This window comes from Sander lucioperca, chromosome 11 (genome assembly GCF_008315115.2).
Source record: "Sander lucioperca isolate FBNREF2018 chromosome 11, SLUC_FBN_1.2, whole genome shotgun sequence".
Taxonomy (NCBI): Eukaryota; Metazoa; Chordata; class Actinopteri; order Perciformes; family Percidae; genus Sander; species Sander lucioperca.
The window spans coordinates 31724164-31746906 of NC_050183.1; the positions used below are offsets into that span (position 1 = coordinate 31724164).

At 40.2% G+C, this 22743-nt stretch overlaps 1 protein-coding gene across 2 annotated transcripts in view; it reads right to left on the bottom strand.

Annotated features, from left to right (window-relative positions):
• nlgn1 (neuroligin 1) overlaps positions 1-22743 on the bottom strand; it is a 412586-nt gene that overhangs the window by 10589 nt on the left and 379254 nt on the right. For both annotated transcript variants that reach the window (XM_036007130.1, XM_031311671.2), the window contains one exon: positions 2364-2576. In XM_036007130.1, the coding sequence (XP_035863023.1) occupies positions 2364-2576 (213 nt within the window). The remainder of the gene's footprint in view (positions 1-2363; positions 2577-22743) is intronic.

Genomic DNA, 22743 nt, shown 5'->3' on the forward strand with positions numbered 1-22743 from the left:
GATCGACCAGCGTAGCAACACTGCTTTTGCCAGAAAGCTTCGCTGCCGACCTCGACCTGCAGTCGGAGCTCCAGCGGGACACGGAGAGCCCCACATCTGGTAGCAGCGGCCCATCCCCCGGCCATGACCAGAGCTTGCTTTGCTGATGTTGTGCATCCCTGCTAAGAATTGCACCCGCTTGGGCAGAAACAATCATTTCTGCAGAATTCATTGCTGCCGAAAATTGCATCTAGGTAGCAAGGAAATGCTACTACAGAGTCTGATAAAACATTGATGTCTCTAAACCTTCTAAAATTCTAATCATTATTGATGAACATGACAAAGAGATTTATTATTGCCTAGTTTTTAAACAGTACTTTGCCTTATAAAATCATTATTTTCCCTAGTGGATGCAATTCTCGGCAGGGATGCGAAACTTGGCACCTGTTACCCACTGATGACAGTCCGTCTGCGGCTGCAGGCCGTGGAGCTCACCGCCAGTGTTTTAGTTTGACTGTTAAAAAGTGTTTAGACAATTAAAAGGTATTTATTTAGAAGCGGGCTGGCTGCTAGTTAGCTAACACTAGCATGCTATTCCACCAAATTTCCATGCTACATAAATAAGCCAGACAGAGTTGTCCCTCATCTGGCGATAGAAACCCTGCTTTTCCCATAGACTGTATAAAAGAAGGCTTTTCCTGTTCTGTTAGCTCAGAGCTCCACAGCCTAAGTCCACAGGTACAAATTAGTTTTGCACCAAATGTATCGTCAAGAGTGTTGTGAAAGTCGAGGTGCGCAGATTCGCCACTTTGTGATGCGAGAGAGCACATATGTGAAGTTGCAGTGACAGATTCGAGAGGTTGTAATCACTGAGTTGTGGTTGGAGTAAATGTTGCATTATAAGTTTGCAGCTGTCATTGTGTTCATAAATAATATCAATCTACACATTTGTGAATATTTTTTTTGTAACTTCACATTCAGAATACAAGTGTGTGAACATTTTCTACAAGTGCAAATTTCAACTTACAAGTTCAGATTTTTTTTACAAGCTCTCATGTTTTTTTTCTTTGTATGACTTAAAATTCAGATCACATGTGTGTGAATATTTTTTACAAGTGCAAATTTTATTTTTACAAGTACAAATTAAATTTTTACAAGTGCAAATTTTAACATACAAGTTCAGATGTTTTGTTCTGCAAGTTCTCACATTGTATTCTACAAGCTCTCCCATTTTGCACCATATTTACCTTCATACCTACCAATCCACACAGTGTGAAATAAGACAAGCAGATAGATTTTTGTGGACTGCTGTAGGATTCAAAAAGATCTGATTTGGCTTCCCTTCCTATGTTAAATGCAGGCTCATTAGAATATACCCTCCCCCATTTGAGTATCTCCACCCATGGCATAAAAACTACCTGCGCCATATTTTTCTCGCAACCCAATCAGAGCAGATTGGGCTTTTTTGGTAGGGGGGCTTAACGGGACAGGCGCTAAAATGGAGCGTTTCAGACAGAGGGTGAATACAGGTTCATTTAGGCAGACAGTATGAGGGAAAATAAAGAGTTTATTGGATTTTAAAGGGCAACTATTATATAGCATTTTCAGGGTTTTATTTGTATTTTGTGTTTGTATTAGAACATATTTACGTGCTTTAATGATAAAAAAAAAAAAAAAAACTCTTTATTTTTCTCATTCTGCCCATGGCTGCTGTACCTGTATTCACCCTTTATATGAGATGCCAAGATGACAACTTTTTACTGCCGTTAGCATGTAGCTACTAAGTACTACATAACCGTGAATGTTTAGGAGTAATGTGACCTGGAATTGAGGAGAATTTATCAACACCGATGACATTTTACTGCCGTTAGCATGTAGCTACATGGGACAATGTCAACACCACCGCAGTAACGTAGTAAAAAAAACACTCCAGTCCTGCTTATCTGGAGCAGATGACCAATCACAGAAGGCCGGCTTAGAGTTGCGTAATACGAGCCGAGAGTAGAAAAACTGGAGAGTTAAGAACAGTTGGAAATCTAAACGTTTTAGCTCACGGGGGTTTCTAAAATACCTTTAATTATTTGACGTTTTGGCCACGTTTAACATGAAAATCCGACAACACGTGTAACCACGCTCTAGTAGAAACCCAAAATACAAGTATGAATCTCAAAATGAGCATGATATGTCTACTTTAACCTGCATGTGGCCAAAACAAAGGCATACTGAAAGCAGCATCTTCAAAATTAAACTGTGTTGAGTTTCCTCTGCACCAAGCACTCACATGGACACACACCACTGAGGTGCACATACAATAGGCTACTGCATGCATACCTAAAAATACATGAAGATCCCATGTAAATTCCCCGGTGACTTGTGATTTTTACCTTTGGTAGAGTTGCTCCAGCGGTTGCCCTCGGAGTAGTGAGACAGCGTAAGCAGGTTGACACAGGAAGCTCCAGCGCCTGAGCCAAACACAGTGATACGTAATGGGTCACCGCCGAAGGCTGCAATGTTCTCACTGGTCCAACGCAGAGCCTGGATCTGGTCCAGCAAACCGTAATTCCCTTTGGCTGCCTGGTCACCTGTACTCAGGAACCCTGCACGAGAGGACAAAGAACAGAGGAGATGTTAGTCGTATTCTTCTTTTTATTGTTATTAGTGTCTTAAGCAGAAGGATTCAACAGTACTTCACCTACTAACACATGCATATAAAAAGCAATGACAAGAGGAATTCCCTCCTTTAAAAAAATGCATCCATTAAATCTCATGTGTGCTATTTGGTTTAAGAGAATGTATAATGGTGTAACCAAAAACTTCTCAAATGACAAATTGTTGCTAAAGTTATTCCTTTTGAGAAATGGGAAATTGTTCTGTAAGAATCCCTACATGAGTTGACATAGAAATATCCAAGTTCAAAGCAAAATTATTGATTTTTAAATAAAACAGTACACTAACAGCTATTACAAGCAAACTCTTCAATGAAATAAATGATCAGTTGTTACAATGTAACCTTGGTGAGAAAGACAAGAGATGAATTGTGACAGGACAGGACAGAGGAGGGGAGTTAATGGATGTGGTCTCTGTGATGTTGTTACTATGAAAGTGCTCTGTAACTATGTTATTATCAGAAGCAGTACCCCATGAGTAATTGATTTTTTCTCTACATTGTCATAACCAGGTCAACTTGAATAGATAAGATAAGCCAATCAAATAGGTAGGAGGGAAAACACAAACATGACTTGATATGGTTATTAAGATATATATTCACAATGTGAAATCATTTTACTTTTTAAACTTTTATTTTCACATGGATTTAAAAAAAAAAAGATGTATAGGTTTGCAGTGAATTATCCCTCATGAAATGAAAAAGAAACACCACCAGGGACACATTTTTTCCACTTATTTTCTTTTTGATTTCCATGATTAAAATAAAATAAACAATAATCTACTTTTGGATCATCCAAGCACAACTGCCAACTGATAACAAGGCATATTTCTCACGTATACAAGGAAAACCAACAGGCCTGGCTGTTTGATAATTTGCTGCAATAAAACAAGAGTTATTGCCCTGTAGAGCCACTTAAAGTGTGGATACGCTAAATATAACACAGGCAGGCTCATTTTGGAGAGAGACGTGTCTAAATCTATGATCCAGCCTCAAATAGAATTAACAGTAGGATGTTGATGAGATAGAGTCATGTGTCATGAAAACCGCTCTTTGTTTGTTCAGAGAAAAATGGATTTGTTTTCTCAAAGCAAAGAGAAAAAAAAGAATTAAATGAATATACTGTAGCAAATGAACAACATTCATAAGTCCTCTCAGTTGGCCCAAGCAAATAAAGCAAGTCCTTACAAGGGCCCATATAAACACAGTATCAACCTGCTTCAAAACAAAACGACTTCCTCTCCACCCCCACCTCCATCTCAACACATTCTCACTCTCCCATTGTGTAAAAAATGGACGCTTGGTCATGTGCTTTTGGCGTTATTCGCGCTAAAAGTCTCCTCTAGCATCAGAACACTTGACGTCACTTTTGACATTCTGGGTCGGGACGTACTGACTGACATGCGGCACAAGAACGGGACAGTTAGGTTTAGGAAAAGCTCATGGGTGGGGTTATAAAATGTATGTTTCTGTGACACATGGGACCGTGAACAGGACAGGAACCCCGTCTCCTGGGTGAAAGTCCTGTGTTGTTTGACCCATCCACCACCCCAACCAACCTCCTTACGCGGTATTACGGTCTTTCTACTACTCGCTACATCATCTTACATCGCCGCGGTCGTGCTGCTGCTCTGCCCGGTGTGTTCCATACATACACTGAAGGGTGCTTTTTGCATCGTATCTGACGCTGAGAGCCACTGCCTAAGCGTCCGTATTTTACGAGTTAGGAGTGAGAACAGGTTGTCCATCTATACCCCCATACCCAATCTATTTTCCCCCTCCCAATTAAACCTCTCAGTTACTCCTGCTCAATGTGGTTGCATAAATCCAGTGTGAGTGTATACTCACAGTGAAGCTCTGGTCTTTCAGAGCAATTTCATGTCCAACGCCGCCCCACCACTGACATCACTATCACCACCACCACCACCATCACGACCTCCCTCTGGTTTCCATGCTAAAAGCATTACCTGCTACAAGCATCCAGGGAGTCCCCCACACCCACTCACCAACCCTCACATACTGTACTTCGCTCATATACTTCCTCCCCTGTCTTCTTTCATGTTCTTATTCTCACCATTGTCCTACTCTGTGGCTAAATGGAGTGCTCCTAAGCCAGTGTCAGTCAACACTACAGTTCATTTCCACAGGGATGCATTCAGGCCACATGTATAAACACACCTGGGAGAATGCCTCTGAGGAAGAATGCAGAAAGGAATGATGTCATCACTGCTCTGTGAATAAACATCATGAGTGTAAGCCCCATCCATTCTACAAAAATCCTATGCATTTTCATTGCATATTACATAATGGTATAGATTAATATGGTATAGACTCTAATGAGATGTATTCATGCAAATAGCACATGAGAGTGTGATTATAGTTAACATAATGCATATATTATGTTTATGATGTTCATAATTGATAATGTTATACAGAGTATGTCGGATCTATATAAAGGACACACACGCACGCATGCACACACACGCACACACACACACACACACACACACACACACACACACACATACAAATGTATTCTGTCATGATGTCATCAGTTCACAAGTAGCATCCTGCTGTACATGCTCTCTCTCTCTCACAGTTTGTGTAGACCCCTCACAGACAGACAAATACAGTACATTTGCATCCACATGCAAACACACACACACACACACACACACACACACACACACTCATTCACTCACAGAAATCTCACTGACAGTAGCAGACAGGCACGTCCCTCGTCTGACTATTTAATTGAGTTCATTCCTTTTCTATTCCCTTTCCCCTGGCTTATTTATTTATTTATTTGTGTGTTTCTTGATCAAAGCCTAATCGTGTGGAAGCAACAGCAGACATCTACAAAAAAGATTTTAATTGATTCAATTTAGCTGCAGTGCAGGGATGGGCTGGCAATCACAAAGAGCGAGGCAGGAAGAATGATTAGTTCGCCAACAGTGATGGGGCAGTGGGGCAGTGCTCTCCCGCTCTCCCTCCCTCTTTGTCACACATACACACACACACACACACACACACACACACACACACACACACACACACACACACACACACACACACACACAGACAGACGCAGATGCAAACAAAGCACAAGCATGATTGATTTGGAATATCTGAAGACCTAAAACAGATTTTTTTTTTTACTCACGTTCTTCTCTTGTCTTGCAAGGACAATTAGTCCTCATAAGGAAACCAATGGATGGACGCACACACACATGCTAAAGCACAGAGCAGTGGCTGCAGGTTACGGTGCATGCATACTGCTCTGTTAGCCTCGGTAATGCAGCAGTGTAGAATAGATGATTTACAGATTTGCTGACAATTGGTTCTTAGTGAGTAGATGTAATGCATTTGAATGAGAACAAGATTGTGTGATATTAAAACTGCAGCAAAGCAATTAAGATTTGTATTGTTGCACTTCTACTTTTTTTTTTTTTTTTTTTAAATTATATCATGCTCTTTAAAAGCAGAGAGAGAAAAACCTTAATTTGTAGGGATTTATTTTTTAAATGAATTTACAAAGTGTATAACATTAAGCACTGTCTCCCATTGCAGCTTTTGAGCCCTTGCTATAGTTTGTCTTGGAGAGATACATCTGTTTAACATGCCAAAAGAAAAAATAACTTTATAATAACGTTATGCAGTATGAATTTGTTCGGTTTATTTGTTTTTAGACCACTTTTGGATTATTAAGATTTATCTTGCGACCTGACCCTTTTATTGGAGGCACTCACTGATGAGACAATAAATAAACAGTATTAAAAAAGAAAGGTGAATAAAAAGACACTAAACAGGAACAGGTTAAATAAGGTAAATCAAAAAAGAACAATAGAAATGAAAAGAACTTCATAGCTTTCATAGGATCGAATGAAATACCTTAACGTGCCACTTCAGTTTTCTCAGTGCTGCATGGTATTTACTGTGAGCTTATAATGCTTATAAGTCTTTGGCGACGTGCTGTAAATGTTGAGAGTTTTATTAGCCGTTCAGCTTCTATGAAGCCAGACACGCTCCATTTTCCTCCCCTGCGTAGGATAGATCACACATGTCTATGTCTAAGGTTTGGCTAAAAGCCACCGTCCATGATCACTGAGACTGTGATACGGCAGCTCGGCCTCTAAGCTCCCCGGGATGACAATATTAAGGTGAACCCTGATCCAGGAATCCAGCTTTTATCCCCACTATCTCAGTCGAACCAGAGAGAGAACGCCAGACGAAGAGAAAGATGGGATTTTTTAAAATACTTTTTTTCCTTTTTTTCTCTGCACACATCTTTTTTTCCACAGCCATGGTCTATATACAATAATCCTCTCTATGTTCTCCCTCTCTTTCACCATCTGTCTTTTTGACTCTTCGTGTCAAGACAGACAGAATAAGAAAGTGCAGCAGAAGAAAAAGGGAGGGCGAAAACACACCATCACTGAAGCAGGTACACTGACATTACAGTCAGTAAGGTCGAAAGTAAATTCAGAAAGCAAAATGAAAGGGGAAGACGGTGTGGAAGATAAAGAGACCGAGTTGGACAATGTACCTAGATAAACAAGCACACAGAAGTGAGGCTGGAGGAGACAAAGCAAGACAGATATAGAGGAAATAAAAGGAAAATATAGGGACTGAAAGAAAGACTTAATGACTGAAAAGAAATTGGCGGACGGCTGTTGTGTTCCAAATGATGGAAGGGAATTCCTGTTTCAGTCACTGTAGAAAAAAAGACTCAGGGGACTCAGATGACAGTGTTAAACTGTGTTAAACTGCCCATATATCTGAATTCAAATTCATTATGTTATAACTATATCATGCCTATATATTTCCTCAAAGTATAATGGGAGTTTGTCAAATGTAATTCATTCCATATATCTCCTGTAATATTACAATTAAAACTTCTGTTAAGGTGAAAAAATATTCTGAAACAGCACAAATAAAAAAGAAAAATTCTGAGGTATCTTTCTGTAGGCCTAATAAAATGTTGGAACAAACTTGAGCTTGACATTCACTTTTTTGCTCACCAGCCAGGCTAGTGGTTTTCCAAAGCTACTAGCCACTCAGCATTTTCACTAGCTGCTATTTTGAGGAAAATGAAGTTTTTTTTAATAAAGTTGACGTTATGGTGTGCTACAATCAACTTAAAGAACCAGATTAACAGCCCTTTTAAATGTAAATGAGCACTGAAAACACCAAAATCAAGGCTACATAAAATGTAACACTGCAGTCATCAAATATTCAGCTCTGATAATGAGTGTAAAGCTCCTTTTTGTATGAAAACATGCAACCGAATAAGACACAGACATATAAAGAGTAGCTTCTTATTGCATAGGCTAGGTGGTGCAGGGGTCTGGAAGATTAGTTGAAAGTAGTTGAAAGTTATTTGGAGCGCGCTTGTATGTCACTTAGCAGCTGACATGCGCCCTCGGTGTCTCTGTACTTATTCTACAACCCTATACCTTATACAGTCTATGACCTATACAGACGCAATTGTTGCCTCGGCTTGCCACATGTGCGCGCTGAACGGAGCTTTAGGGGATATTTTAAGGAATCACCACGGCTTGCTGGTCTGACATGCCGTACGGGCCACCGTACTCCGTCCGTGGGCTGCTGCTGCACACTGGGACACAGCTTTGTTTCTGTGTCGGGCGGCGGAACAGTGGCACAGTACTCCAGCCACCAGTGTTACAATATAAAGGCATGCCACCCATCAAAGTGGCTAGTGAGAGTGAATGTGATTACGGCCACTGCTGTAATCTACCCGCATTTGGGGGGTTGGCGGGTGCTAATGTCATTTTTTTTTGCCATTTGGGAGCAGCGGAAACAAGTTCAGAACAGAACATTGACATATAACCAACAGTTGCTTATTATAGGCTGCTCTCATTAACTATTTGTACATATAGCTACAAAAAGTAATTTGTATGTATTCCACATATTTAGCACTGTAAGCCCCACATTGATGTAAGGCAGAGCCCTTTGCTGCCCGAAGTACATATGATCGGAGAACCTACATAAGACCGTGAAACACAGGACTTTCACCCAGGGAAGCGAAGTTTGTGTCCCGGAAGTGATTGAAACCGAAACCACAAACCTTTTTGTATGTCTTATCAGTCGTTTTGGTGCCTAAACTTAACATATGTCACCGTTTCACCTTTTCGTTGGCTGAACTTAACTGTCACATAGGCCTAATGATGACCGGTTTACGCACGATATCATACTAACCCGTTGATGTGAATACTTATTTACAGATCCAGCAGTTACGGAGAAACATTATCATTCATTTGGAGTCACGTTTTTTGGCCAACTGATAAATGTCCATGTGAGTCCAATATTCATACTTTTAGCTCCATCTTTGGTTTCTACCAACTCCTGAGGAAAATAGTTGCTAGTCGCTAACTGTGTCACTCTGCTGTTTGGTGCTGAGTGGGCAGAGGTGGAAAAAGTACGAAAATATTGTACTCAAGTAAAAGTACCAATACTTTGATGAAATATTACTCAAGTACAAGTGAAATTACCTATCTGAAAAATTACTCAAGTAAAAGTAATAAGTAGTTAATTTAAAATATACTTTAAGTAAAAGTTACTTAGTTACATAAAAAAAAACCCTGTAAAACAGGGCGGGGGGATTTAGCCAGTGTCCTACATAGGGCTGCACAATTAATCGCAATTTTATCAAAATCGCAATATGGACTAGTGCAATATCCAAATCGTAGAGGGGCGCAATATTTGTTAAAGGCAAAATATGTGTCAAACCATTCTGAATGAAGTATTGTGGGGCAGCAGAGACGTCCCGGCCTACAAATCCTATCCTACAGAATACAGAAAATATCTTTGTTAGGTACAGGTCCTCACAAAAATCACACTGTAATCATTTAAAAAATGTACTTTATGAGAGCGGTGAGAGTGATCCAAAACAGCAAAGTTGCCGTCTGACAGCTAAACAACTAAAAGTATGTGATGTTTAATATAAAAGACTATGTTCACACCAACAAGTCCTCCAAACCATACAAAAATATAGGTTGTTTATACCCTCTAATACGACCCAAATGAGCATTTCATAAATTAGCGCCCCAAGCGGTGGCAAGAAAAACGTCCCACAGGAGCATCCTTATATCTATACCAGAGAGCGAACGATCGCGGCTTTAAACACGTTATTAACAAGTCATTGAAACAATAACAGTTTGGTTATGTTTAGGCAACAAAACTTTTCAAACAGGACATGAACCCCAGTCCCCTGGGTGAAAGTCCTGTGTTTCTTTGACACATCCAACACCCCAACCTGCCTCCTTATGCAGAATTTAGCGCTCTTATACTTTTTCACCTTACTTCATGCTTTGCGCCATAATTACCATGGCCACTAGAGGGTGCTGCCACTATAAATTAAAAAAACTGGTCGTAATTGCTGCTTGAACAAGCAACTTATGTGAGCGTTTTACAGGGGAGGACAGTCTCGCTCACACCATTACCTCCCTATCGACAGTACACTCCTCCCACTCTTTCCTGTCCTACAGTCTGTGATTATCTGCTTAAAACAAATGGTGCAAACAGCAGCTCCAAATATTTACAGTGGCACGCCATCTATATCTGCTCCCTTCATACAACAACTCCGAAGACAACGGCACGCCAAGGGCAAGCAGCTGGGGAATATGCTGATGAGGCACAAAAGCATTTTTCACTGAATATAATGAATACGGAGCTACAGGATATTCACTCATTCAACCTTTGTTTAGACAGCACTGGGGACAAACGCAGAACAAACTCTCATTTTCAGGTGTGCCCTGTTTGCATGGTGACAGTTAAAAAGTGGAGATTGAGAGTCTATGTAAAGTATGTAAAGTAACATGAATAAATGAAATATGTGACACACACACACACACACACACACACACACACACACACACATATACGTATATATATAGTTATCTGTGGTCCCATCACTACAAGCGATCCATTTTTGCCATAAAATATTAATGAGTGTAGCTTTAAGAGCCAGACATTTGCCTTAAGAGTTGATGGAGACCAAAACACAGCTAAAATATCAGATTAAAATATAAAGACCAATCCCAGGAACATAATTCCAAATGAATGCCAATGTTGTTTTGTTTGCTGGATGTGTACATTAGCAAAAGTTTGATAAAAAGTTTGCAATCAATGCATCAATGTAAAGATGATATATGTCAGTGTTTTGCTATCCCCAAGTGGTCAAAAGTCCAGTAATTGCTGGAGAGAAGAAATTATCACCATTCAAACTTTAACAGGACAGATACACACACTGTTCTTATATGAACAAAGGACAAGTGACAAGATGTCTAGAAAAATGCGTCGTACACACGTACACACCACTGAAAAGGTAAAATGTCTGAGTCATTTTATCTTTGTAAGCCACAAACCAATGCAGTTAACAAAGACAGCCGATGTGCATATGTGTGTGCGATTGTTCGTGTAAGTGTACACATTAGCATTTGAAAGGCACTTATCTTCAGTAAGTAAACTGCCACCACAGAAGTTAAATGCCCATTTAAATAATACAACCAGAGAAAGAAAGATAAGGCCCCAGCACACACCTACAGAGAGTGGCAAATGTGTGTGTGTGTGTGTGTGTGTGTGTGTGTGTGTGTGTGTGTGTGTGTGTTGAGGGTATTTATTAAAGCTATCAGATCCTCACCATTCAAATTCTGTCATTATAATCTTTGCAGCTGACAGTGGGCAAAGAAATAAACTGGCGGCATTGTGCTGTGTGCTAATGAGGAAGTCATCAGGAATAATACTACAGAATATGAAAAGATAGAACAGATCAAGCTAAATGAATGCTCTGTTAGTCATTCTATATACTTGCTGCTTAAACACACACAGTAGGTGCAGTTTAGCATGTGACAGGCTGAAAGTCAGGGGTGTCTATTACTGTAAACATTTTATAGTAAATTTCGTAAGCGCAAGACACCAGCTGATACTTCACGCACCAATATGTAGCAAAACCTTAGTGTTTAAACACAGCTATCCCTTCCTCCATCTACTCATCTGTCCATTCATTCATCCATCCATCATCTACCATCTCTGCTTCCTTGTCTATCAAATCTCCTCTCTAATTCCCCTCCCTCCCTCCCTCCCTTCCTTCCTCATTGCCTCCTCCTGCAAATCAAATTACACTGTCAACTTCAAAAATGAAATGAGCCGCCGTTCATATTTCCTGTTCTGCACAAACACAAACACGTGTTAATTTGTGCCGCTGCCCTAACAGATTTGCCTGTTAGGGCAAGCTGGTATAGATTACCTCCTTCTGCCGGGTTGAACGCAGTGAGGGACTGGGGAGGATTTCTCTGTGTGGGTGTGGATGTGATTAAACTGTTACTCAAGCTGCAGCCTCGTGGACTGAATACATAATAGTCCGTAATTAAGAAAATGCAAAAAAATGATTTGGTCTTGACTGCCGCCATATTGTCAAGTGTTTTACTCCAGAATGCAATGACACTGAAATGTCAATAAATACGAAATGGAAGACTGAATGAACAATCAAACTACTTGACAAATGAACAAATGACTGAATGAAAATAAGCAATTACATGCTTTGTTTAAAATGGCTTTTTGTTGGTAACATAAAAGGAAAGATAATTGAACAACTGTGAGTTTAAAAAATGAGGGTGTTACCTATGGAGGAAATATTTATTCATAATTCAAATTGAAAGTCCAAAGAGAAATTGAAAGTCCAAAGAGAAAACGAAGCGAGATCAAATTAAAAATATTATTATTTTTTGTAATTTTCCATTGATCAAATTAAAAATATTATTATTTTTTTTTTAATTTTCCATTTGGCTTTTCCATTTGGATTTAATATTTGGCTTTTGAATTTAAATTTAACATTGGCTTTTCCATTTGGATTTAATATTTGGCTTTTGAATTTAAATTTAACATTGGCTTTTAATTTGGATTTAATATTTGGCTTTTGAATTTCAATTTAACATTGGCTTTTAATTTGGATTTAATATTTGGCTTTTCGATTTCAATTTAACGTTGGATTTTCATTTGGATTTAATATTTGGCTTTTGAATTGACACATGTCAATGTAAATGAGGAGGCGTGGCCCAAAGGCTGGTGGGAGGGTCTGAAACGAAAGGGGTGCAGAGGCACCTTATGAACAGCAGGGGGAGCTGACTGCTGGGGAGCACACTGTTGAGGAGCATCTGTCTGCAGCTTGGCCACCAGGCCGGCTTATCCTCTTATTTCACATGATAGAAACTGATGATGTAGGCTAAACACAAACCACATTTCATGCAACAACAGTAAAGTTTTCATGTAGATATTATAATTGGGCCCGTGTTAGTGAGGACTAGATTAGGACTGTATTTAAAGCTGATTCTGGTTTCCAACTTCGCCCCAGGTGTGTCTGTTTAAAACACGGACGGAGACAACTTCTCTCTTTTGATGTTTTATTTAATTAAGCAACAGTACAAACATGGGTGTGGGTAGCTCTGCTAGTGTGTTTGTGTGTTGTCAGATCTCGAGGACACACACACACACACACACACACATACACACACACACACAATCTCAACCGGGTAGTCATCGTCCGAACTGCGACCTCTCCTTTTTCTTTCTCTCACTTTTTTCTCCGGGTGAGGTGCGTGTCCGCGCTATTCTCCGACACGTACTCACAACAATCAGGGACGGGACAGCCAGCTGGTGGCGGCCGGGATCGCCTTCCTGCTGGTCGGCCAGTGATGCTCACAGACACCGCTGTCAGCTGGAAGTCTCTCAATAGAATCATGGACAAGTTTATTTCCTGAAATATGGCTCGTTTTACGTTTGAACACATTGTCATCAATATTAACAAGGTTTAAAATGACCCATTTTTCAAATTTGGATATCGTTTCAAAATCGGAAATCAAATGAACGAAAAAGTACACGGGCTGTACAAAAGGCCGTCAATAAAGAGCGATAGTTCTGAGTACGTGTCGGAGAATAGCGCGGACACGCACCTCACACTGACGCACCACCCGGAGAAAAAAGTGAGAGAAAGAAAAAGGAGAGGTCGCAGTTCGGACGATGACTACCCGGTTGAGATTGTGTGTGTGTGTGTGTGTGTGTGTGTGTGTGTGTGTGTGTGTGTGTGTGTGTGTGTCCTCGAGATCTGACAACACACAAACACACGTAGCAGAGCTACCCACACCCATGTTTGTACTGTTGCTTAATTAAATAAAACATCAAAAGAGAGAAGTTGTCTCTGTCCGTGTTTTAAACAGACACACCTGGGGCGAAGTTGGAAACCAGAATCAGCTTTAAATACAGTCCTAATCTAGTCCTCACTAACACGGGCCCAATTATAATATCTACATGAAAACTTCACTGTTGTTGCATGAAATGTGGTTTGTGTTTAGCCTACATCATCAGTTTCTATCATGTGAAATAAGAGGATAAGCCAGCCTTGTGGCCAAGCTGCAGACAGATGCTCCTCAACAGTGAGCTCCCCAGCAGTCAGCTCCCCCTGCTGTTCATAAGGTGCCTCTGCACCCCTTTCGTTTCAGACCCTCCCACCAACCTTTGGGCCACGCCTCCTCATTTACATTGACATGTGTCAAGTCCAAATGAAAAGCCAATGTTAAATGTAAATTCAAAAGCCAAATATTAAATCCAAATGAAAATCCAATGTTAAATTGAAATCGAAAAGCCAAATATTAAATCCAAATTAAAAGCCAATGTTAAATTGAAATTCAAAAGCCAAATATTAAATCCAAATTAAAAGCCAATGTTACATTTAAATTCAAAAGCCAAATATTAAATCCAAATGGAAAAGCCAATGTTAAATTTAAATTCAAAAGCCAAATATTAAATCCAAATGGAAAAGCCAAATGGAAAAAAAAAAATAAATAAATAAATATTTAAAAAAATAATAATATTTTTAGTTTGATCTCGCTTCGTTTTCTCTTTGGACTTTCAATTTCTCTTTGGACTTTCAATTTGAATTATGAATGAATATTTCCTCCATAGTTACCAACTTATTCTTAGGTAAAAATGACTTATTGGAGTAGTTTTAAGATACCCATTAATGGGGTATGGGGCATATAAAATATCTGCACACATATTCCCCGTCCACACCCAGAAAATGACTGTATGGGACCATTATGCAAGCAGTTCATATCAACCCTGTAGTGCCCTGCTACGCCCTGCAATGCCCTGCTATGCCCTGGTACGCCCTTCTATGCCCTGCTACGCCCTTCTATGCCCTGCTACGCCCTGCAGTGCCCTGATACGCCCTTCTATGCCCTGCTACGCCCTGCAGTGCCCTGCTACGTCCTGCTTTGCCCTGCAGTGCCCTGCTACGCCATGAACTACTACAACTACTATTACTAGTCATAGCTCCATTATCTTTATTGTGACTATAATTGCCACTGTTCATCATACCCCCAACCGGCACCGCCAGACACCGCCTACCAAGAGTTTTCCTCACCACTCGAGGTTTCTGCCTAAAAAGAAGTTTTTCCTCGCCACTGTTGCACTAAATGCTTGCTCTTTGGGGACTACTACTTACTGGAATTGTTGGGTCTTTGTAAATCATAGTGTGGTCTAGACCTACTCTGTTAAATGTATTGAGATAACTCTTGTTATGATTTGATACTATATATATATGTGTATATATATATACTGATGGGGCAAACAAACACAGGACTTTCCCTCAGCAAACTGGGGCTTGTGTACCATGTGAAACCAAAAGTCAACTGTCATGTTGAAATTAACCGAGTTTTACGGACCTTAGTCCGTGATGCAATGATGTACGTGACATCGTTGAATTCCACTCTCACAGTTTGTGATGCATGTTTTTGTTTAAATTGAGTTCTTTTCTTCTTTTTTAAGCAAGCTTTCATTCTATTTCTCTTTAGCCATTACATTGTCTTTATAGTGGTTTAGTATGTCTTGGCACATTTATCATAAAAAACCTATCATTTACATTTTTGATTGCCATTCTCCAAAGCATACAGTGTTTTCCATGTTCCCAAATGTTCCACCTTCCTTACCTTTGCAATAGAAAAAGCCTACTTCCCAGCTGGATAGGTATTAAAACACTACATACATTATGCCTTACAGTAGCTTTATTTTGTACATTCACTTTGTTACTTGAGTACATTAAGATATCCTCACAGGCTTGATCTACTGTGGCTTGGATTGTATCTCTTTTGTACGTTGCTTGGACGCTTTGTACAAAGTTGTCAGAATATTAAAAATATAGTTCCTATCCTAATGCATTCCCATCAGCAGTGGTTTTCAAAACCCCATATAGATCAGACTCTAAGAGCATGTTGCTAAAATCTTGAGGTGAGGTGGCTTTCAGATATGCATGTCTTTTATAAGAGCAGCATAAGCCGCTCGGTGCTTTTATAGGGAAGGCACTCAGATGGATTCAGAGCCATGGAGCTGTGCATCACCAGCCCCTCTGCTCTGTCACTGCAGAGACGAGAGGAGATTCAACATGTTATCCATGTTATCTTATATGAGCTGAATGGGAAACTCCAGGACAAGGTGGAAAAAAAGAGAGAGACAAATGAAGAAAGAAAGAAAACCCCAGTGAGACTGAAATTGCCCTCTGCGGTTCCTCTCTCCATTAGCCCAGAGATGTCACTGCAATTCATTTGCATTAATTCAGTCTGAATAAGAGCCGTTGAAAATCTTGGAGGAAATCTAGACCACAGGAAGACAGAGAGGCACTAGTATGCAGTGAATAGTAACGGTGCAATAATGAAAGTGTTGTACAGGTAGACATTTGAGTTATTTGGACTTAAATATTTCCACTTTATGCAACTTTATACTGTTACCGCACTATGGATAAGATACGCTTTTAGGTACAAAACACATGATCATTGCTATGCTGTAGATCAGGGCTATTCAATTACAAATTCAGTTTGGCCAGATTTTAAAACCACGAAATGTAGATGGCCGGACATTTTCAGCAGCCTATTTAAAACCTGTCGGTCTGCTTGTGTGTGTGTATGCCTGTCTCTCTCACTCTCTGTTTAACTTATAAGTAGGCGAGGCTATTTCTAATAAATATAGTGGATGGGCAGATGCAGTCTTTTTTCTCTGTGAACTGCAAGTGAAACTGGCAATAAAACACACTGACAATCTAATATAAACAATATAAAGGATAGCCTATAAGATATAAAATCTGATTCTTCTGGGCCACTCAGAGGTTGCTTATGGGCTGGATGTGGCCTGCAGGCCGCCAATTGAATAGGCCAGCTGTAAATAAGGACACTCAACAAAACTATATCAACTAATTGTCATTAGCGCCACCTTCATGAGCTACAACACTGAAATGCTGCTTAAGAGTGATTTATGGTTCTGCGGAGGCTCCACACAGAGCTTCCGCTGAAGTTTATACTTGTGCATTGGTGTGTGCGTCAATCTCTTTAAGAAATAGCAGGGTCAGCATGTGTGTGTGTGTGTGTGTGTGTGGGGAGTGTGTGGTAGAGCGAGTGAGAGAGTGACGGTGATTAGCTTCGGAGCGAGTACCGACTCTAGAGGCATAGTGAGAGAAACAAAGTGTCTCCCCTGTGCTTTCTGACCAAGGTGGGAAATCTGTAGCAAAAAAGTCAACCCTCTCCTTGATTTTATGTTGTTTACGGAGAATGAGAACCAGAATATGAGTAGGGGGAAATGCAATGCTACCAAGCCACAGCCAAGCGAAGTGCGTTGCCACGACGTGTATTTTTCGAGAGGTGGACCTCAGGTTACGGCATAGGGTCCGGCATAAGGTCCGTGCCTCCACGTACCTACTGTACATACGTAACCACGGCGTAGATTTAACGCAGAAGCATAAATCACGCTTTACACGTTACAGTAATTTGTATTTAGAGATGATGCAGGTGCATGGCAAGCCATGACATCCAATGTTCTTTATTACGTACCTTTAGTTTTTAACTTTTTTTTCCAGTCATTACATAAACTACTACAGGCAAAATGCAGTAAAATGATATATCTATTGAAGCAAACTGCTGATTTTCATTCCTTTTTGTTTCCTAAAAAAACTGGTATGTTATAAAATAAAAATGTTCATGTGAAAGAATTTCACTCTTTTCTTTAAAGAAACTATTGATAAGTGTGAAGTCCCTTATGGGCAGCATGCACATTCTAGCTATTCCTAGAGTATGCAGATGTACACTTGGGAAGCACCTGCTGAGAATCAGGGCATGAGAGTGGTATTAGACATGGTAGAAGGACTGAATGGTCATAGAATTACATGTGACCATTTTTCCCTATTGGACTCCCTGGGTGAGGAACTGCTGAAAAGAAAGAGTTTTGGGGACAGTACAAAAAAACAAGCCACAGCTTCTGTATGACACCATTAAAGTACCAAAAAGAGCTTTCTATATAATGGTAGGTCAATCAGAGATTTGATGGTAATTTGTGGAGGGCGTTATGTTTTATCTAAAGGGGCATTTAGGTAGTCAACAAAGAGACATAGAGTGCCTGACACATAACATTGGGTGATCATTTTAACACAATCATTTTCTGGAAGTTTACATTTTTGGGGTGAAATTGACAGAAAGAAAAAATTAGTAAATTTGGGGAAAAGGATCCTAATGCTTCTCCCAACTCTGCTGATAGACACTGATGTGGCTGTCAAGAAGGAAAATTGGGAAAATATTCACTACTATAAACCTCTCAAAATGTAGTGAACTTACACCTTCGCCATTTACTGTACAAGGTGGGAGTTGTTTCCCTCTCAGGTTCCACACTGCACAGCTTTCAACTATATGCAAAGGAATAAAAGTGACATCTGAGGCATTCCAGGCTACATCTCCCTGTCGCTCTGCCCTCTCGCTCAGTAATTATATGTAATTATATAATATACATTTTACAAAACATAATTTTCTCTCCTGGTTTTGAAGTCTCTCATTCTCTCTCTCTCTCTCTCTCTCTCTCTCTCTCTCTCTCTCTCTCTCTCTCTCTCTGTGTGTAGCCTTTCCTCCCTAATGAGGCCCCAGTCACCCAGGAAGTGATGTCGCTGTGTGGTCGCCTGTTTTCTCCAGTCATAAACAGTGCTGGTTGGAAATATCAGCCCGCCTCTAGCACTATCTCAGCTCTGCACACACACACACACACACACACACACACACACACACACACACACAGCTCTCACCTTAGAGATAGCGCCACACACTGTCATGCATAACGCTACAGAATCACAACTTCTTCTCCTTCCTCCTGTTATTATATTCACGAGCACATCCACACTACAAATATGCACATGCGTAAGCACAGATTCATAGAATCCACTCAGGCTGGAAAAACAAATTCACACACACACACACACACATATTAGCAGAGAAGTATCTCAACCCTCTAAATTACATTACATGTCATTTAGCTGATGCTTTTATCCAAAGCGACTTACAATTCCTATATATATGTCAGAGGTTGCACGCCTCTGGAGCAACTATGGGTTAAGTGTCTTGCTCAGGGACACATTGGTTGATGTATCGCAGTGGGAATCGAACCTGGGTTTCCCACACCAAAAGCATGTGTCATATCCACTTCGCCATCACCACCCCTAAATTCATACAGTAAATACATTGCATACAATCACACACATTCACACACACATTGGTCCCAGTCGCCTGATTGGTAGCTGGAGAAAAGGTTACTCGTCCAGATGGAACACTCTGCTCTTTTCTCTCCTCTTCTTTTTGTCAATTTGTGTGAGTCTGAATAAAGGTTAGCATCGGCCGAGGCACTTCTCAGTGGCTGTTTTTTCATGTTTTGGCCTTTACTCCTGACCGCACCAGTGTTTCTCCAGTGAGAATCTAATTTGAGTCTTGGTGGAGGCTGCTAAAGAAACACGGAGGGCAACTGAAAGCAATGCAAAAGTCATGTATCTAAATGTGAGTAAACACCCAAACTAGCGATTAAAATGCTGTCTGTTAATGATCTAACTTCCCCACTATCTGGGAAAAACTGAGAAAAGGATAAGAGGGACCATGTTCACTTTGAAGTGAGTGAGCAAGAGCATTTACACTCCCTCTGAAGTTTACTACGCTGTTACAGTCATGGTGTTCACACATGAAGTGGATGAACCTGGTAGGTTAATTTGCTTGACTTTGTGCTATCTCACAGGAGAATGCGTTTCATATTACACCATCAGTGCATTAAAAGGTAACAGTAACTGCTTTCTTCACTAACTTTAGTAGTGTCCTGTGTTGATGGCTCTGTTTTTATCTGTGGTGACATGTCTCTAGTGGGGCTGGTGTATTTTATTTAAAATATAATTAAATAATTAAGGGATGATTAAATATTCAATCTGTAACCATCTCTTCAAATTCAAAAGTCCAAGTGTAAGTGCCTTGCAGTGGTGGCCTTATGCATCTGGGGCCCCATTGCAAAGATTAATATGGGGCTCTACCAACATAAAACATAAACACAGAGTAGAAAAAAGAGTGTTGGTTTCCTGTTGGTTTGTATCAATGGTATATTTTCATTATTATGTGCACTTTCAGCTTCATGCTCAACAGAAATAATCCCACCTATCTGATTAAAACTGAAATACAGTTACAGTATTTTGCTTTGGAATGAGCCTCACCCTTCTTGAAGGGCAACTACTCTGCTTAATTGAATAGCACAGTATGTATCTATCAGCTGTCTGAGCTGACCATAGACAGTCTATGGAGCTGACAAATAACAGCTCAAACATTCCCCTCAACTTAAAATAACAAACAACGCTATGAAAGAAAAGTGTCTGACTGAAGCTAAACTAACGATAATTTACAATGACTCCGCGCTATTTCAGCACATGACGCATTTCAGCGCATGATATCTTTTTTCAGCACCACTGGGGGAAAGACGAACCAAGACGGATTTTGATATTTTTATTTTGTTTCTGTCGACTTTGAAAAAAGTGCAAATTCTTTCAGGAAGACTTATAATAACTTCAATCACCGCTCTCTCTTCCTAAAACTGTTCAGCTGTTTAGAGGCGTTCCCTTTTCAGTAAACCAACCAATTCATGATCCAATCACAGCATGATTAAATGTCTTCTCTCCGTTGCTGTCAGCTGTCTTTTCAGGCAAACATGCAACCCTCCTCCTCCCCTTCCCCCTCTGGTCATCGTAAACCACGGCTCCCTGAGTCCCCTTCTGGCAGACAACTCCTTTGTTCGGTCTTCAGGTTCCTTCTCCACCATCACCAGTGTCTAGACTCCATGGGGGGGGATATGTCTTGGCTTCTCTACCCCTTTAAAAAATGATTTTATAACGATGGAGTCTAATCTCCAAAGACTCTTTACTGTACTGTACATTTCATATTATGCATATGTACAATAAATATTTGCATATCTGCAATGAAGTCTCTTCTGATTGAATAACTGTCAGTGGCAAAACAAGCATATTTTTCTGACTTTTTTTTACTACAGCACTACAGCTACAGTAAATGGCAATACATGTTAGTTTCCTGCTAGTCTGGCATTACCAGACCTATCTTCACATCGCTGGGGAGGTCTTGCTAGTCCACACAACATTGCTGGATAGGAGAAAAATGTGCTCTGGTTTATTGGCATTTCTTTAAACTAATCATAATCGTCTTGGGCAAAATAGCCTAGGGAAGGAACTTATTTTGGTAGAACGTGTACGTGAGAGGCAAGCTCTGGAATTAAAATGGCTGTCAAATGTGTGATGAGAATTTTACTCAGAAAAAGATAAATATAATTTGATTGTCAGCATTCCGGGATGGGATAAAAAGGTGCTCTGGTTTATTTGCATTTCTTTAAACCAATCACAATCGTCATGGGCGGCGCTAAGCTCCACACCGAGCCGCTGCAAAATAGTTGTGCGAGAGAAAACTCAGATTGGACAGATAGTCCAGCTAGCTGTCTGGATTTACCCTGCAGAGATCTGAGGAGCAGTTAACCATAGTCCTCATAAACCCACCGAATTTAAAATTCCAACACAAAGAAAGCGGCTGGAAACGGAAAATGCATCCGGTGGAATTTCCTGCAGCACCGGAGCAATCCCGGAAGTGGAACGTCAAGGATATAGAATACCTAGGAACAACAAACACAGTAGCTTGGTGGTCATTCTCTGCGCAATTTTGAAACTAACTAGTGTGAATCACTAAAGGACATGTGAAACAAAAGCAGACTACACTCTTTCAGTGTTTTGGTAAGCCTGCCCCTGAAGCTATACTGCCGCTTCGGGTGACACTGCAGCAGACGTTAACATTACAGAAAGTACAGAAAATGAGCCAGATGAGGCTGATGCTATACACGGTAACGTTACAAAAAAGTATGGGGTTGTCGCTGTGGGACGGGAGGGAAAAATCACAGTATACTCACTACAAAAAACTAGACTACACCCCTGCTCTGAAGGTAAGGAGAGACTGTATCATTGCTATTTTTCTATATGCTAAATATTGGTAATATTCTCACGATGTTTAGATATACAATTTTCTCATCACATTTAAAGGAAATGCAATGCTTTTTACTGAATGTTCTGTTTGGACCTTTGTGCATTTCTGTATTGTCAAAGTCTGTGTTTTAAAGGGCTGGCAGTCAGTGTTAGGATGGCTGTCATTGGGGTTCACTGCTCTCTATTCAAGTCTCTAAAGGTTCCTTTGCCTGACACCTTTACTCTCTTTCTATTGCACTGCAAGCATACACTGATTTCTTTTCTTTCTTTATCTCTCAGTGGTCATATAGAATTGTCACAGTGAACACACAAACTGGCAATGTTTGTATAATATATGTAGGAAAAAATCTGCATCTTTAGCTGCTGGATACTCAATATGTTTACCAGCCAGTTGCCAACATTGTCTGTCTGTGTGTTTGGTGCTGGACAGGAAGTGTACAGAGAGTTTTTAAAAGCTTTATTCTGAAAGCAGCTGCCAGCTTCATGTGTAAAATAGATGTATGGGAGTTTGGAGGGAGAAAATACTAACAATAAACAAAAAAACTGAAAAAGCTGTTGGGCAATAATTCTCTGTGGGCTAGGCCCTTTTCTGTAAAATAAAAAGAACTGGGTAGGTAGCATTTAAAGCTAACTAGCTACAAAGACTGGATAATTAAACATGAGACTGCTATCTGTAGGAACTTAAATTTAATTCATGTAAAACGATGCTCTTTGATTG